Raw genomic sequence first — 18,269 nt, forward strand, 5'->3', positions numbered from 1 at the left:
GTCCTGGTTTCCATGGCCACAGGTCATTTAAACTCTACGTAAATGAAACCACACAATGTGTACTTTCTTTGTTCAACATAATGGTTTTGTCGTGGTTTCTTCCATGTTGTTGCCTTTAATCAGTAGTTTGTCCTTTCTTATTGCTGAGTACTTTTCCAATGTATGATTATCCATTTTCCTGTTAACAGATATTTAGGTTGTTTACAATTTTTGTCTATATGAATAAAGTTGCTGTGAATATTGTTGTACAGCCTTTTAGGATGATAAGCTTTCCTTTTCCTTGAATAAATAACTAGAAGTAAACGGCAGATTTTTGCCCACTTTGTTTATGGGCACACCCCCAGTGCCTAGCCCAGGACAGGTGCTCAATAAAACTTGCTGAGGAGTGATGGTTCTCCATCTCCAGCCCTCAGCAGGGAGAACTTTTGGCTAACTCAGCACAGTACCGGAGCATTGTATGTGATTCACTGCCCTCCAGTGGCCAAGCCCAGCAAAGCCATACTAATTCCTGGATATCTTGCAAAGTTCTCACAATCTTTTCATTCTCTCATTGCTCTAGATATGTGGAATGCATATTTGGGAGACAAAATGAAGGCACTGGGAATATAAAGATGTTTATAAACAGTCTCTGGCCTCAAAGGATCATAGTCTGGTGGCAGAGAGCAGGAGGGAAGCACAAACAGTAACTGGCATTGTGGGAAGCGCTACAACTGCAATGGAAGGGTTATTACGGAAAGCGTGCCACTGGGGGGTGGGGGCCGGCAGGAAGTCTCAGCACAGGCTTCCAGGGGGAAGGGGAGTCTTAAAGGAGCACAAGGATTAGCCTAGGGGATAAAAGGATGGCGCAGAACAAGGAATGATTTAAAATGTCAATGCAGGACTGCTGAGCTTAAGGGGTGATGCAGGGCCTAGCTCACCCAGGGCCTAGCATGACAACAGCTAGAGAACCTGGACATTTTCACCCTTGGTGATAGGATGCTACTGAAGGGCTTTAAGCGGAGGAGCTACATGGGCAAGTGTGTGCTTACATGGTGTGGAAGATGGGTTTGAAGGGGATGTAATTGGAGATGAGGAAACACACTTGGCCATTTCAGCAGTCCAGGCCTGAACTAGACCAGTCATAGGATAAATGGAGAGGGAAACAGCTTCCAGAAATATTTAGCACATAAAATCATCAAAGCTTTGTAACTTACTGGATATGAAGAATGAGAAAAAAGAATTATCAACACTTCTTAGTATTTCTGACTGAAGAGACAGAAATGCTGCTGAGGGGAAGGGGTGGCTGGGTATGGGGAGGAGAGGAGTCAAACACCGCATCTCAGGAGCCAAGGGGAAGCAAGGACTGCCAGCTGTCCACAAACAACTGTCCCCCTTCCTCCTTGGTGACAGGACCCCTAAGGGTACTGGCCACGTGGGATACAGACTGTTTTCCAGCTGCACTTGCAGACAGTTACAGACATAAGGCTAAGTTTAGACGAAAGAGACTTGAGCCCAAGCATCACGTACTTCAGAAGTGTCCTTAAAGCGAAGGAGCAAGCCTTTCTCCCTTTCCTCCTCCACCCCGGCTAGAACTCACAGCTACGCTGGGTCACGAGAAGGAAGCCACGCGCTGAGAATGTAGAACAAGAGAAGGGAGCCTGGACCCTTGATGTCTTCGAGCAGCGTATAAGCCCTGTACTACTAACCTCTTGACTTTTAATGTGAGAGAAAGCAGCTTTTCTCTCCTGGTAAGGTACTTAAGGTGTTTGGAGTTCCCTGTCACAAGTAGCCCTTCCTAGATGGGCATCCATGACAAGTGGGAATGTCACGCAGGGAACCAGGTACATGTGAGAAGTAGGGGAAAGCCTGCCCTCGGCGAGTTCCGGTGCCGTTGTGCTTCTCAACAACCTGAAATGCAAACGCTCCTGTGCTGCGTCACGCAGAGAAGAGGGAGTTGCTCCACGCTGGCCCATTTGCAGCGAAAGAAATCAGGCTTGTCTCTTCCTTTGAAAACAGGACACGCCCTGAGCCCCTGTGTGATTTCCTCATATGTGTCACTTAAGTAGTTGCTGTTAAGCAGCTTATTTTGGTGATGACCTCACTATCAATTACATGTCAACTTAATATGTTCAATAATATCGTCTAAGTCCAAAGGTTTAGAGATTGCAGACTAGAGGTATTCTGCAGTCTCAGGGATCATAGTCACCCTGGACCCAGACACGGGCTTATCCGCAGAGGCCCTGCTTCTGTCTGAGAAAGAAGCTGCCTGAGGGCGAGGCTAGTATGGACAACTTCTCTATCGACTCAGAGGGTGTCTGGGTCTGTTTTCAACTATTTTATAGAAAACGTGACACAAAACATGAAGCAAGCTCAGGTACTAATTTATGAAAGTGACAGAGAACAGATGGGGAAGGTCTTAGGAAAGAGGCCAAATAATGTCTGGGAGGCAAGTGGGTCCCACAGCCCTACCTGGGCAGATCCTCCATGCTACAGCTCAGTGAGATGGGCAGTGGGCTGAGGCTGCCTGGTGACATGTGCACAGGAGGCCGAGGGCAGCTGCCTGGCCTGATCCCTGAGCATAGGATACTCAGGCCTCCTGAACTAGGGAGCATCATATCAGAGAGGTCATAGCACAAACCTTCCTAGCAGCTGCCTTATTAGGATATGGCACCATTAGCGAAGGGGATAAGAGAAGGATTATTACTCAGAGAAGAGAACTATTCTTGAAGGCCACAATGTTGTATCTATGTCCAAGAAAGGCCTTGAGGCTGCCGAGAAGTCTATATGCTTTGTTTCTTTGAAACATAATTTATATCCATCAACTGATGAGCAGATAAAGTGTGGTATAGCCACACAATGAAATATTATTGAATACTAAAAAGGAATGAAGTACTGACAATGCTACAATATGGATGAAACAAAAATATACTAAGTGAACTGTATTTAAATAAAGGCTCCCGAACCTTCTGGCCATCTGACTTTGGGCAAGTTATTTAACCTCTCTAATCCTTAGCTGGCTTATCTATAAAATGGGGATAATAGTACCTACTTCACAGGATTATCGTGAGGATTAAATAAAACGATTAACAAGGCTTTAGTCCACACATGGTAAGCATTCACATGTAAATAAATGGCAGCTATTATAATTTTGTTGTTCTCCCTCCAAGTAAAGATGGGTAACCATGGAAAAGGCTCAGGGGTGCTCTCCATGTACTAACTGTACTCTGACACTCGGAGCTTAGACATCTGGAGATGGCTGCGCCAGCCTTGCTAAGACTTCTAAGTGTCCCTTCCTGATGTTTGATCCGCCCGTGTGCTCTGGAAGACTCTGTGTGTTTAAAAGGTGGCCTGCTGCCCAGCAGAGTGTCTCACAAGATGCAAAGAATCAGAGCTCAAGGAGTAAATCTATATATATAAAAAGCTAATATGCTAAGTGTTCGACCATCTGATCAATTCCTATGACATGCACTGACCACCAGGGGGAAGATGCTCAATGCAGGAGCTACCAAGCTGCAGTGACTTGGCAGCGGCAGTCCTCAGGTGACACACCCCAAAACCAGAGAGGAGGGAGCTCGATTCCTCGCGGGGCTGAGCAATTCCACCTTCCACGTGGGTTATGTTGCTGCTGGGGCATGTGGGCCCCGAATCTGGTTTACTGCACACTTGTGTTTGTGTTCCACACCCTGTAAGACAGCAACTTTGCAGAGTGCCCTCTTGCACTCCAGGACCCCCCGGGGGATGTCGGAGAGCCGGTTTCAGCCCGATCCCCGCAGGCCAGGCCAAGGGACCCCACTTGCCGGAGGGACCCCGCTCACTCCGCAGACACCAGGGAGGGCCATGGGAAGTTGGCTCCAGGGCATGTCCGGCCACCTTCTAATTTCTTTCCTTTCAATGTGCATGAATCCGTGAACTCAAAAACACAAGGAAATATGTACAGGATATTCATTGCAATGTCATTTTTAACAGCTAAAAAGTGCAGATAATTTAAATGTCCTTCTATAGAAGAACTGTTAAATAAACTACAGTAAAGTCTTATTATGAAAATAAATATTCATGAATACTATGAAAATGATGAAGTGGGGTAGATCTATATGTATAGACTTGGAAAGGAAGCCATGATGTTTGTGAATGAAAATAAGCAAGATACAGAAAAATATGAGTAGTTTGATCCCATTTTTCCAACCGCAACAAAGAAAAATAGTACAAGCAGGTCTATCCACACGCAGGAAAAGTTCTGGAAGAATATGCACCAAAGATCAATAATAGTAGTTATCTCTGGTGGGGGGAGGGTAATAACACTTCTAAATTGTTTTGATTTTTTAATGAGCATGTACTTCTACTGCAATTTTTTTTAAAGGCAGAGAGCAATAAGAAATGTGCTTGCTACCTGCTTTGGAGCAGAGAATGGAGTAGAGGGAGCCATTAGAGGTCCAAGGACAAGTATATCTGAAATGAGATACCACCGAGTCATATAAAGAGCACAGGTATTAAGGTCAAAAGACCTGGGTTTGAGTTCTAAAAGCTCATTAAATCTCTGAACCTTGGATTCACCTGTAACATGGGCTGATACACCTACCTTAAAGATATATTGGACCCTGGCTGGGTGGCTCAGTTGGTTGGAATGTTGTCCTGTACACCAAAATGTTGTGGGTTTGATACCTCTTGGGGCACATACGGGAGGCAACTGATCAATGTTTCCCATTTACATCAATGTTCTATTCTCCGCCCCCCCCCCCCCCCCCCGCTTTCCTTTCTCTCTAAAAATCAAGAAGAAATAACAACAACAACAACAAAAGGAAGATAATTGATTTTTAAAAAGAGAGAGCCTGGGGCCTACTAGATGAAATCAGGTAGTACTTTGCAAATGATAAAGTGCTTTAAAAATCAGGGTGACATTCCTGGTTGGTAATGGCAAAGCCCCTCTCTAGGTTTGGAAACTGGAAAAACAAGGGCTAACCCAACAAAATCCTAAGGGAAGAGAGACGGATGGGAACAGGTGAGATGTATCAACCAACTAGAATGCGTGGACCTGATTTGGACTCTAATTCAAACTGTTAAATATATTTATGAGAATCAGGAAAATTTAAATACTGTTGTCTATGAGATTATATTAAGGAGTTATTACTTTTTAGATGTAATAATTGCATTATGGCTGTGGGTTTCTTTCATTATTATGTTCTAGAGATACATATGAAAATATTTATGGATGAAATATGATGCTTGATATTGAGATCAGCTCCCAAAGCTGAGGGGATGGAGAATGAACAGAGGTACAGATGACACAAGACTGGCTGTTGAAGTTGGGTAATAATTATATGGGGATTTGTATTATTATTTTACCTACTTTTACATATACTTAAAACATAACATGGTTAAAATGTTAGTAAAAAATGAATGGGCCCCGCCTCCCTAGGTCTAGGAGAAGGGAATCTGAAGTATGCTGCAGAGGCGAAACAGCTATGGAAGGCTTGCCAGAGGCCCACGCTGCACTGCATAAACACGGTGGGTCAGCAGGGGGCGCTGACAAGCCAAATACCAAGATTAGAATGCAGTCCTATCTATCAAAGAATTGCAAGAAGCAACCAAAAAGATCCCATCAGTTGCATTGCTCTTAAAAAATTAAACACCGAGAATTAAGCTACTTCCAATAGTTGACCTATTAATGTGAGGGGAAAATGAGAAGTCCTCTAGCAAAAGCTTTATTTATACACTTCTGGTGGCTAAATTTTACTAGTCATGCTTCTGCTTAGGTTCACCTGACAGAGTGGGCAAGAGTGACCTTCCACTCTGACTCCAGTTCTGCCCTGGTTGCTGCTAATTAAGGGGAACCAGGATGATGTCATTTTGTTGTCTTACGTTTAAAAATATTTTTATTTATTAAATTGATTGGGGTGATAATGGTCAACATGAACATACAGGTTTCATGTGTGGATTTCTATGTTACAAGATCTGTATATTGTATCATGTGCCACCACCCAAAGTCAAATCTTCTCCTGTCACCTCATATTAGGACTCCCTTTATCCTGTACCCCCTTCCTTCTGGCAACCACCATTCTGCTGTTTGTGTTCATAAGTTTCAGTTTTGTTTGTTTTTTCCCCTGAAGTTTCAGTTTTATATTCCACATGAGTGAAATCATATGGTTCTTAGCTTTTTCTGTCTGACTTATTTCACTCATGTTGTCTTACTTTTTGAGACTGCCTCATGGAGACTAAAACACCATCCCTCTAAGTCCTTTCAGAAAACCTGAATAGGACAAATCAAGTGAGATGTTTCTTAGCCCCTCCCATGTCAAGGGTCTCCACTCTAGTCCACTTCTCATTACCCTCCTGGCCCCTACAATGGTCTCCTCCAAAAACCACAATTACCCACCCTCTTTCCCCTTATTCCAAGTTTAAAAAAATAAAAAGTTCTAGTCCTAGTTCTGCCACTAGTAAGAAGGCAGAGAATCTTACAACCCATCTGTGAGGTGAGCAGATTGAATGGATGCTTTTCTAAGAACCTTTTCAATGTTCTGATTCCCTATGAGCTTCTCTTTAACTAAAAGAACAAAGCATCAGGCCATGACAGATGGGTTTTCCTTTGAACCTCTAAGCACAAGTGATTAAGGAAACCAAAAAAAGAGGAGCATCCTCAAATCCTTTCAAGACTTGTGCCTGATTTAGGCCTGGCCAGGGGAGGAGGCTTGGGCTGCACTGCCACCGTGACATCTAATCACTCTACCCAAAGTGACAGGAATCCAGTGGAGTAAGAGGTGGAGGAGGAAGGGAAGAAATCAAGGTGTGGTGCTCGCCTCAGTCCATTCCATTACCTCCAATGTGAGCTGGATTCTGGTGCCACAACCTACCCCTCTACATGTCCACATCCTGCCACTGAAAAATAGCATGTAGCCCTAGCTGCTTTGGCTCAGTGGATAGAGCGTCAGTCTGAGGACTGAAGGGTCCCGGGTTCGATTCCAGTCAAGGGCATGTGCCTCAGTTGCAGGCTCCTGGCCCTGGTCTGGGGCATGCTGGAAGCAACCAATTGATGTGTTCCTCTCACATAGGTGTTTCTCTCTGTCTCTCCCTCTCTCTTCCACTCTCTCTAAAAATCAATGGGAAAAATATCGTCGTGTGAGGATGGGGGGGAAAAAAAAAGCATGTGAACCAAAGTGGGAAGTCCTATATACAATCTAAAATTCCAGCTTTCATGGATGAGGGCATATTTCAAACAACTTCAAAATAATCCTAAAACAACTTCACATAACCATCAAACCATCTGTTTATGACAGAACATATCAATTTGGTCATTCTTGTGACAAAGCATGTCTTTTTAGGTGAGATTTGCGACCATTTCAAGAGAGAAATTTCAGGCTGCTATTGCTATTAAAATAGGCTTAGCTGTGACCCTAGCCAGTTTTCTCAGTGGTTAGAGCATCAGCCCACGAACTGAAGGGTCCCAGGTTTGATTCCTGTCAAGGGCACATACCTCGGTTGCAGGCTCTATCTCTGGCCTCGGTTGGGGTGTGTGTGGGAGGTAACCAATCGATGTGTCTCTCTCACATCGATGTTTCTCTCTCCCCCTCCCTTCCACTCTCTCTGAAAATCAATGGAAAAAAATATACTTGGGTGAGGATTAACAACAACAAAAAATAGGCTTCGCTGTGTACTCCAAAGTCACTGTCCTTTCTCAGCAAGACAGGCCTACTGGCTGCACTCGGGGAGAACAAACAGACCAAAGACGAGAAAGAACAATAGCTTGTTCAACTTGGTACTCATGCTTCTTACCCACATGTTCTGAGAGGAAGACGACAAAGAACGGAGTGACCAGGTCATTAATTCCCTGGACATACCCACTGGCAGGGTGTCGGATGGCCCAAATAAATAGAATTCTTTCGAAGATCTAGGAAAGAAAGAGACATGACTGTTAAACCATGGGGATACACTCCCTCCATTTACCTACCTCACAATTCATCTTAAAGTTGCTGCAGAATTTTTAGGAAAATATTTTAAATACTACAAGATAAAGTATCCTATCTAATAAAGAGGGAATATGCTAATTGACCAGCACTCCATCACAAAGATGGCTGCACCCACAGCTGAGGCCAAGTTCCCTTAAGGAGCCTTAACAAGCAATCAGCAGGGACCTGAGGCTACGCCTTCCCCCGCCCCTGTGGGGCTTGACAGGGGACCTCAGGCCGTGCCCCCCGCCCTGGTGTCAGGCTGGGGGACCTCAGGCCATGCCCCCCACCAGGTGGGGCTTGACAGGGGACTTCAGGCCGCACCCCCCACCCCAGCACCAGGCCAGGGAACCTCAGGCTGCCCCCCCCCGCCCCAGCACCACGCCAGGGGACCTGAGGCTGTGCCCCCGTGCCTGGCAGGGCTTGACAGGGGACCTCAGGCCGTGCTCCCCACACAGTGGGGCTTGACGGGGGAACCTCAAGGTACACCCCCAGTGCTGGGTGGGGGGAACTCAAGCCGCACCCCCCCCCCCACCCAGCAGGGCTTGATGGGGACCTGAGGCCACGACCCTGCTCTGGTGCCAGGCCAGGGGACCTGAGGCCACGCCCCTCGCCCAGCAGGGCTTGATGGGGGACCTCAAGGTGCACTTCCTGTCCTGGTGCTGGGCTAGGGGACCTCAGGCTGCTCCCCCCACCCCGGCACCAGGCCGGGGGACCTCAGACCGCACGCCCCTGCCCCAGCACCGGGCCAGGGGACCTGAGGTTGCACCCCCCTGCCTGGCGGGGCTTGACAAGGGACCTCAGGCCGTGCTCCCCACCCAGCAGGGCTTGACGGGGGACCTCAAGGTGCATCCCCAGTGCTGGGTCAGGGGAACTCAGGCTGTGCCCCTGCCCAGCGGGGCTTGATGGGGGACCTGAGACTGCGCCCCCCTCCCGGTTCTGGGCCGGGGGACCTGAGGCTGCAACCCCCCCACCTGGCGGGGCTTGACGGGGACCTCAGGCCATGCCCCCAACCCAGTGGGGCTTGACAGAGGACCTCAAGGCACACCCCCCACCCCGGTCTGGACTGGGGGACCTCAGGCCATGCCCCGCATCCTGGCGCCGGGCCAGGGGACCTGAGGTTACGCCCCCTGCCCGGCAGGGATTGACAAGGGTGGGACTGGCCGGGTCTAGATCTAGCCCAATGAGGGGGGGTGACGGCCAGGTCTGGGTCTCACGTGATTTTGAGGTGCATGTGGGTGGGCAGGGACTTGACTCTGGGTCCCTTGGTGTGCCCCAGACTCTGACAGGAGGAAGGTTTTCATATACATTTTACTAATTTTCTTTCATCTCTGACACTTCTATTATAGAGAAAGGGCAAATAGCAATATTAAATTATTTGCTCTAATTAACCCCCTTTTAATGTGCACGAATTTCATGTACCGGGTCACTAGTAGGAATATAAAGTTTCTAAGACACTAATTGTTTTTAAGTAGAGGTAAATACTTCTTGCCCTTTGTGTTTTCAGCATCTAGTCACTATGATATTAAATTGGGGCGGGGGGGGGGGGGGGCGGGGAATGGTGACCCAACGGCTTAGAAAAAGGTTCGCAATGATGTCATTGATTCAGGATGTCGTTATTCAGAACATCTAAGTTCTGATGCTTCTGCTAAATCCTTTTTGTCATTACAGGATGTAGATAGGAAATACCTTCTCTACCGCCCTCTCCTTTCTCCCCGCTGAGACAGAAAAAGATCTAGTGATAGACGATAAATGCAGGAAGTCACTTCATATATCAGGATGCAACCCAGACGTTTGCTAGGGATAGGGAGTTAAATAAATCAAATTCTATGGATTACTACAGCTGGGAATCTGAGAGCAGAGAAATCAGCCACAGCCTCCATGGAAAAGCCTCTGGGGTTAAGCATATTAGCCACAAGAGGCCAGAGGCTTAGGATGGGAAGAAAGAAGAGATCTTTATGGTCCCGTCACAGAGTCTGGCCCTGTCCCACTCAGCACACTCCCCTCTGCTTCCATTAGGCCCCCTGAGCTTTCCCCGTCTTCTCTCAGCCTGCTAATACTCCCTGGCTTCATCCCACTGACCACAACTCCTGGGCTCAACATGGACTGTCCATGTCTCCATGAATCACACGAGGGTGACAGAGGTGTTGGTGACGTACAGAGGGACAGGAGACTACGGGGCCTCCATAGCACATGGGCTTGCAGAGCCCCAAACAGTCGGCTCTGGGGGCAAATTAAAGAGGCCCTCTCAGAGGTCAGGCAGAGGGACAAAAAAGCTCCCAGGGAGAACGGTAAAAAGGAAATGGTTGTATGGTTTGTAGTGGGGTAGCTAGTGGAGGAATCTCTTCTACTAGGAATCTATAGACACGTGTTGAGCCTGCCTCCCAGCTGGCCGAGCTAAGACACTCCCACTGTCAACACTCCTGCACTTCCAGGAGTGAGAACAGAGCCCTGGGTGGAAGGCGCTGGCCTCTCTGCCTCTGCCCTACCCGTGCCCACTTGCTCTCTGGGGCTGAGGGAAGGGCAAAGTGTCCTCATTTGTGTTAGACCCAACACTCTAATGGGGGCCAACCTACATTCTTTCCTCTCTGCTGCTAAATTACCCTAGAAACTGTAGGTCAAGCTAGACCAGCCATGTTCAGGAAGATGCCAAGGATTATCTACCCCACTCTGTCTCCTCACACCTCCTGTGGCCTGTGTCTGTCTGGATGTCTCTGTTAAAAGCTCCTCCAGGTCAGTCCTTCTGAAGGGCTAACCAGACCTGTACTCCACACTTCCAGCCCCTTGTGAATACACAAATCCTGGAGACTGGTTTTAACTCTGGCCAGTCCTCTACAGTAAGGATGGGACAATGCAGACACACTCACCCTGAACCAGTGAAGATGTCAAAGAGGTGGAAATTGAACAGTATTCTGGTTACCACAGGAGACCATGGCATTTTCACTATGGAACAAATCTGGGATGATCTGGTCTTGCAGAGAGGAGAGGAGAGGAGAGGATAATCTCTGAAGGTTTTTCTACATCTCTTCTACCAGTGTGGGTAATTCTGACTTATTCTAGTTAATGCCGACGTGCCTTTCAGGTTTGCAAAGCAAGTCTTTCAGTATTCAGGGTCACTCCGTTCTCTGCTCCCCAGTTAGCAGTTTACTCTATTTAAGAGGACTTGTCAGCTGGTGTGGCTCAGTGGTTGAGGGTCAACCCATAAACCAGGAGGTCACAGTTTGATTCCTAGTCAGGGCACATGCCTGAGTTTCAGGCTCCATCCTCAGTAGGAGGTGTATGGGAAGCAGTCGATAAATGATTCTCTCTCATCATTAATGTTTCCCTTTCTCCTTCTCCCTTCCTCTTTCTGAAATAAATAAAAACATATTAAAAAGAAAAGAAAAAACAGGACTAAAGCCTGCTAGACAGAAAGGTGATTTGAGAAAAGTTGAAAAGACTACAGTTTGATTTTTCCTTCTTTGTATTCAGGTTCCACTATTAGGAGAAGCCTTTTTTACAAGCTACTTTCCCCGTCTCCAAGTTTAGAGTAAACATGCACAGGTAGAAGTATCTGAACGTCCGCAAGTTAAAATGGAGAATAAGCAGAGCTGATTTGTAAGAAACTGTACGGGAGACACAGAGGGATCCTGAATGGGTTTTTAGCTTCTTCTTAGCTCTTACAGGTTAAATAATCGTGTCAACCTCTAAATCTTCTTGATGCTATTGGTAAGTCATGAGGGTTCCCCCAGTAGAGACTTCTGGGTACATACCCAAAAGAGTATAAAACAGGTCCTGGCTGGTTTAGAGTGTTGACCCACAGACCAAAAAGGTTGTGGGTTCGATTCCCAGTCAAGGGCACATACCTCCGTTGCAGGTTCAATCCTTGGCCCTGGTTGGGGCGCGTGTGGGAGACAACCAATTGATGTGTCTCTCTCACATCAATATTTCTCTGTTTCTTTCCCCCTTTCCTCCACTCTAAAAAAACTAATGGGAAAAATATCCTGGGGTGAGGATTAAAAAAAAAAAATTTGAAACAGGGACTCAAACAGATATTTGCCTGCCCATGTTCATAGCAGCATTATGAACTGTTGACTGTAGATGAATGGATCAATAATATATGTTATATACATATAATGAAATATTCATCCTTAAAAAGGAAGGAAGTTCTGGCACATGCTATAACATGGATGAACCTTGAAGTTATTATGTGAAGTGAAATAAGCTAGACACCAAAGAACAAATATTGTATGATCTCACTTATTACAGGTACTGAGAGTCAAATTCATGGAGAAAGAAAGTAGAATGGTGGCTGCTGGGAAATAGAGTTAGTTATTGTTTAACGAGAGGCCTAGTTAATCCGTGCACCAGTGGGGTCCCTCAGCCTGGCCTGCATCCTCTCGCAATCTGGGACCCCTCGGGGGATGTAGAACTGCCGGTTTCGGCCCGATATCCGCAGACCAGGCCCCCGGGGAGTGGGCCTAAGCGGGCAGTTGGACACCCTTAGTGCTGCCACGGAGGCAGGAGAGGCTCCCACCACCGCTGCTGTGCTCTCCAGCTGTGAGCCTGGCTCAGGGCTTCTGGCTGAGTAGCACTCCCGCTGTGGGAGTGCACTGACCACCAGGGGACAGCTCCGGCATTGAGTGTCTGCCCCCTGGTGGTCAGTGCACGCATAGTGACCAGTCCTTCCACCGTTTGGTCAATTTGCATATTAGCCTTTTATTATATAGGATAGGATAGATGGGGGCAGTTTCAATTTGGGAAAATAAAAAGTTCTAGAGATGGATGGTGGTGATGGTTGTTTCGTTACGTATATTTAAAACAATAAGAAAAATCAAAATCATTATCTCAGCTTGATAAAGCAGAACAAACACCGGACTAGGAATTCTAAGATGTGGGCTCTAGAGTTCATTCTGTCACCAGGTAGCCTTAAGACTGGGGGCAAGCCCCTTAAACTCTCAGCAGTACTTGGCCCAAGGGTCTGTTAGGAAGAGAACATGAGAATACACAAGAAAGTGCTCTGAAGGGGCCACAACTCCACATCTGCACACAGGTACACCACGTTAGCTGTAAACCTGCTGTGGTTAGGGAGAAGGCTCCAGCACCCATCCACACAGAACAGGGGCCGCAGAAATATGAGGGGAGAAGGGCTGAGAACGTTAAGTACTTCCCTCACCTCCTGTACAAGTGGTTGCTGGAACAATGGAATGAGAGGATTCGTCCTTGGAATGTCAATGTGGATCTGAAAAAGAGAAGCCATGGCCAAACACAAATGCCACCTTATTTTTCTGAGATGTTATTTTCTTATAAGAACTAGTGTCAAGGGAGTAAGAGTGAGAGCACAATTTATCTTTAGAAAGAACTAACTGACATACAAAAAACATCTAGTTAAACCAACCTGTCCATCTCAAATACGTTTCCACGATAGCAACAGGTTACTGAACAGTGAGGAAAACTCCCCCCAAAACCACTTATCACAAATAGCAACAGGCTTCACACCTGAGAGAACCCCCTGCTTTTTCCTATTGCTCTGAAGTCTGTTTCACTTCTTTCATAGTTATGAACAAAATGTGGACCCTTCTTTCCAAATCTTAGTCATCAGCAGTTTCCAGGAACTACTGGTAAGAGCTCTGACAGCTGCAAAAATGTGCCAGGACAGGGAACCAAGAAGGACCTGCTCCTGAAGTCACTGTGAAGAAGAGGGGGAGACTGGGGGAGCTGACCTTCAGTAACTGGCACCGCAAGTTCTGACTTCTGGTTCCAAAGGGGGCACTACAGTGGGTTTGGGCCTCGGATTCCCCAGTGCCCAGTCTAACAATTGTAAGGACTGTGTTGGCAGCGGCAGAGGGTACTTCAGTTCTTAGGGCTTGTTGTAGACAGCTGCCTCCCCCGTCTTTTCCCTCTTCTGCAACCACCAGACTGCTCTTCTCCCCCTCCACCTTCCCACAGGCATGGGGACCACTATGAGCAATGATGGAACGCTCCCGGCCAAGGCTGCTGATGGCGACAACTCCTACAGACAAACAGAGAGGCATGGGTGCTAACCAGGCACTGATGCATGTCCAGGGGGACTGGACCACTCCTGAGTGAATGCATCTTTCATCTTGTGCCCCATAATCCTTACTACTCGCATGAGGTCTGTGGAACAGCAGCGCTGGCCTCACCTGGGAGCTGATTAGAAGTGAAGGTCTCACCCCAGACCTACTGAATTAGAATGTGCTTTTTATCATAATCCCTAAGTAGGATTTCACCAAAATCCTAGGTTATTAGTATGCACATTAAAGTTTGAGAAGCACTGCCATTGGCCTGGGGTGGGGTGAGGGAGTGGGGGTGAGGGGATCTATTTAAAATGATTAAAACCAGAGCTACTGAATTAGAAAAAGGGAAAGCAGTTCTGGGACTAATTTTTCCCAGACCCCCCAAACCTACTCTGCATACTCCCAGGAATAAATAGCATTCCTAAGCAGCACACCATAGCCTGAAGACTTGGGAAATCTGTTCCCTGATAGCACTCCCAGAAGACACACCTTAAGATTATGACTAGCAAGCAAAGGGCAGCAGGTGATAACTGTACCTGTCTGTAGGTGTCCTGGTGATGTTCCTCATTTCGAGAGTCATAATACTGCTCAATGAAGCCAAAATATTCCTCCCGCTTCCTCTGCAGGGTCAGCTTCCTCCTCTCGGTGTTGGCTGGGAGATAGCCCTGTGGACAGGACGGCTAGTCAGATGGGGACAGATGCTGGTTGGAGGAATCCTTAATTTTTATTTTAGTCTGAGCAGTGACTTGGAAACTATCAGAGAAATGGAAGGAAAACTGCCACGAAAACAAGGGTGGGTCCCATTTTGGTTTCGGCCACCGTGTCTGCCTTCCCTCATTCAGTGAGACCCATATGTGGGCAGATGAGCCAAGGCCAGCGTTCCCAGGATTATTTCCTCTTGTAGCCTGTGCTGGACTTGGAGCTTGCACTGCTGGTGAGCTAGCACAGAGAGCAGTGCATGTAGGTCAGTCGGGGGGAACCGGACCCAAGTCAGGACCTCTGAGGGCTATGTGTGTACAAGGCAACACTTCTGAGAATCACAGGGAGACGGTCGTGTCTACGGCAAATCTCAGTGATGTGCCATGTAAGTATGTGCCATGTCAGTATTCTTTTCCATGTTAGCATTTGGAATTAGCAGCGTGGGAAGCTGAATGGAATCTGTGACGTAGCAGCTGCAATGTCCAGACACAGAACTTCTGGCAGCAGCTCCCTCCTAGCCCCAGCTCCAGGCCAACTTCCATTCTCGTCTCTGGTCTAGATCCCACTCCCAATTCTTACCCCTCCTGCTCTCCTTCCGTTCTCACCAATCTATTCTTCACAGCTCTTGAACTTAATTAGAAATGGCAGAGGCAATGATTCATGGTTGCAGGACTGGGGGTGGGGAGCAGCCAGGAGGGAGACCCTTCCTCTCCCAGATACTCATGCAATACATTCCACAGTGAATGCCTGGCAGGCAGGGACTGTGGCCGATTCGTTTTTGTATACCCTCCCGGCACCTGGCACCGTGCCTGGTGAACAGCAGGCCCTCAGTAAATCCTTGCTAGAAGAATGAGGGAATTTTACGGGCTCAGGAAAGCCAAGTGCTCCTGTTACAGTGCTGGCCAGTGTTCTGCCCTCAGTGAAAGTGGGACTACGCAGGCTTGGCAGGGAGGCCCTTTCATCAGCTCTTCTCAGTCGCACAGTGGGTGTCAACCACTGTGGTCATTCCTCCGGAAAAGGAGCGAAGCACAGGGGCAAGTGCTGGGACGACCAGGCCTCACTCTCTTCTTCCTCCCTGGTGCTGAGAACATGAGATTGCGCCTGTGTAACTAACATGTGCTCTTCTATGTGGGTTACAATAAACTCTCCAGAATGTGTCTGCGTGCACAGACACAGGACTGCAGCCCCACAGTTCTGTCACCTCCAGAAGGACTAGAGAAGTCTAGGGAGTAAGACTAATGTGCCCACACTAACCTCATCGGGTAAGAAGGGCCGTGTGAGGCTCACACTTCTCTACACAGGGGGTAGAACTCACCGACAAGAGTCTCCACGTTACAGGTCGAACCTCCCTGGGAACACCTGGCCAGCTACACTTCCTCAGTTCATCTGCAAACAGATAACAGCTCCTTGGATTGAGCTCTTCCCACAAATGCCCTAAAGCAAACCTCAGCCAGTACGGCCTGATGCCTCCCACCGTTCCAGTAAGATGATCATCACCGTCACCACCACCACCAGCTACTGACAAGCACCAGGGGAAAGCCCAAAACAACAGCCCCGAGCAGCAAAGTGCCAAGGACAACCCTACGGCAGGGATCCAGTCGGGGCTCAGAGGTTAGAGGGGAAGAGAAAGACCAGTGTGGATTTCAATAGAATCGCCTTGAGGTGGGAGAGACCGACGCTAGAATAACTGTACTATGGTCTACAGGCCACAGAATCCAGTCCCACCTAATTTGGTCCCTAATTTCTAGTAACATACTTCTGACTTAATACCTGCATGTCACTGCAATGGGCACCAGATCAGGAGATGCTGGAAAAGTAAAGGAAGGAACAATAAAGAGCAATAGCTTCCAGGGCTCTGAGAATTCCAGTCACCAAGAGGCCCTATCTTGCCCAGGGCTCACGGGGACTCACCTAAGTCAGTGTTGTGGCTGGAGAGAAGCTGACGGAATTTTTCTAGGCGGGTTTTCTCCCGGACAGTCATTGGGGGTGCCCCAGAAGCATTCTGGTCTGAGATCCGGGCAACAAGGGGGATGATGGGTCGGATTGGGAGTGACTGCTGTTTGTGGAGTGCATTCCTTAGGCATGAATCACCTGAGATAATTCGAAAGAGAAAGAGACGGGCTGTGTGAAGAGCATGGACTCTGAGTAACCTAACTGCTCAGTATGGTCTCCTCCACGAACCTCAGCAGCACAGTTTGTGTGCCCGGGGTGCCCAGCTTATGGGCACGAGGGATGGAAACCCAGCTGTGCTCAACTCTTCTGCCCAGAGGATGGGCTGCGTTTTTTTATCGTGCATACGTACAAGGCATCTTATGTGCTAACTAGGGGCCTGGTGCACAAAATTCATGCACTGGGGAGGGGTCCCCTCAGCCCAGCCTGCCCCCTCTCACATACTGGGAGCCCTCAGGGGATGTCCTACTGATGGCTTAGGCCCGCTCCCCATTGGGAGTGGACCTAAGCCGCAGTCTGGCCTCCCTTTGCAGGAGGCAACCAGGCTGATCAGGGGAAGGTGCCAGCCCCATCACCCTGCTGCTGCAGCCACTGCCAGTCATGGCAGCCGCCAAGGTATTTTCATCAACAGGGACTCCAGTCCCTTCACCATGGAAAAATGACAACTTTCTTTAAGCATTTTCAAGATGTGTCTTTCATAGGATATGACATTTTTTTTCTTTATTTTTCTTTTTATCCTCACCTGAGGATGTTTCCATTGATTTTTTCCCTTTCCCTCCGATCCCAGGCTCGGCCCCTGCCCAAGCCTAAAGCCTCCGCCCCAGGCTTTAGGCTTGGGAAGGGAACTCCCCCGCCCCTCCAATCGCAGGCTCAGCCCCTTCCCAAGGCTAAAGCCTCCACCCTAGGCTTTAGGCTTGGGAAGGGGTCCCTCCCCCCCCCCCCCCCCCCGCACCTCCAATCGCAGGCTCGGTCCCTTCCCAAGCCTAAAGCCTCCGCCCCAGGCTTTATGCTTGGGAAGGGGTCCCCCCCAGCTCCCTGCACCTCCAATCGCAGGCTCGGCCTCTTCCCAAGCCTAAAGCCTCCGCCTGATGGCCGGATGGGAGTGACCTGGGTGTAGAGGAGGTTCCCGGGACCCAGATATGTATGCAAATTAACCGCCATCTTTGTTGGGTTATTTTGCATACTCACTCTGATTGGCTGTGGGCGTAGTGGAGGTACGGTCAATTTACATGTTTCTCTATTATTAGGTAAGATGGAGACTCGGATGCTGCACAAGTTTGAGAACTTTTGGCGACCGCTGATGGCAAACTAATGTTTTCTTTCTTCCCCAACCTGGAACTCTTCTTGGTGCCTAATAATGAGTTTTGGGGCAACACGTGTTCACCTTCCCTTTCCACATCACAGAGCACACAAGAAACGACCACACCATAAAGCACACTGCAATGCAAGGAGGTGGCTCTCCTGAAGCCCAGCCCCACGCCGCTGCCCCGGTGTCCTGGCCCTACTCTCACCCTTTCTTGGCGCACAATGTGCCCTGCAGGGGGTGAGACGCTCTGGCCGAAAGCAATCCCACTTTTGGTGGCTGCACATGTCTCCCAGCGTTTAATTCTGCTGGGATATGGCTAAAATGGCATATCCCAGCAGAATTAAACTCTAGCTAAACTCTTTGGCTGGCTCTAGACATTTC

The 18,269-nt window shown here is 48.2% G+C and overlaps 1 protein-coding gene across 4 annotated transcripts in view; it reads right to left on the bottom strand.

The window, feature by feature from the left end:
- The window catches only part of TBC1D22B (TBC1 domain family member 22B), a 76,404-nt gene that overhangs the window by 25,708 nt on the left and 32,427 nt on the right, over nucleotides 1-18,269 (bottom strand). For all 4 annotated transcript variants that reach the window (XR_013813989.1, XM_079780632.1, XM_079780634.1 and 1 more), the window contains 5 exons: nucleotides 16,544-16,723; nucleotides 15,948-16,018; nucleotides 14,470-14,598; nucleotides 13,072-13,137; nucleotides 7,744-7,858 (listed from right to left, as the gene is read on the bottom strand). Coding sequence is in view for 3 of the 4 variants with exons in the window: in XM_079780632.1 (XP_079636758.1) it covers nucleotides 7,744-7,858; nucleotides 13,072-13,137; nucleotides 14,470-14,598; nucleotides 15,948-16,018; nucleotides 16,544-16,723 (561 nt within the window). In the remaining variant the exon portion in view is untranslated. The remainder of the gene's footprint in view (nucleotides 1-7,743; nucleotides 7,859-13,071; nucleotides 13,138-14,469; nucleotides 14,599-15,947; nucleotides 16,019-16,543; nucleotides 16,724-18,269) is intronic.

Source organism: Cnephaeus nilssonii (assembly GCF_951640355.1).
Source record: "Cnephaeus nilssonii genome assembly, chromosome: 9".
Classification (NCBI taxonomy): domain Eukaryota; kingdom Metazoa; phylum Chordata; class Mammalia; order Chiroptera; family Vespertilionidae; genus Cnephaeus; species Cnephaeus nilssonii.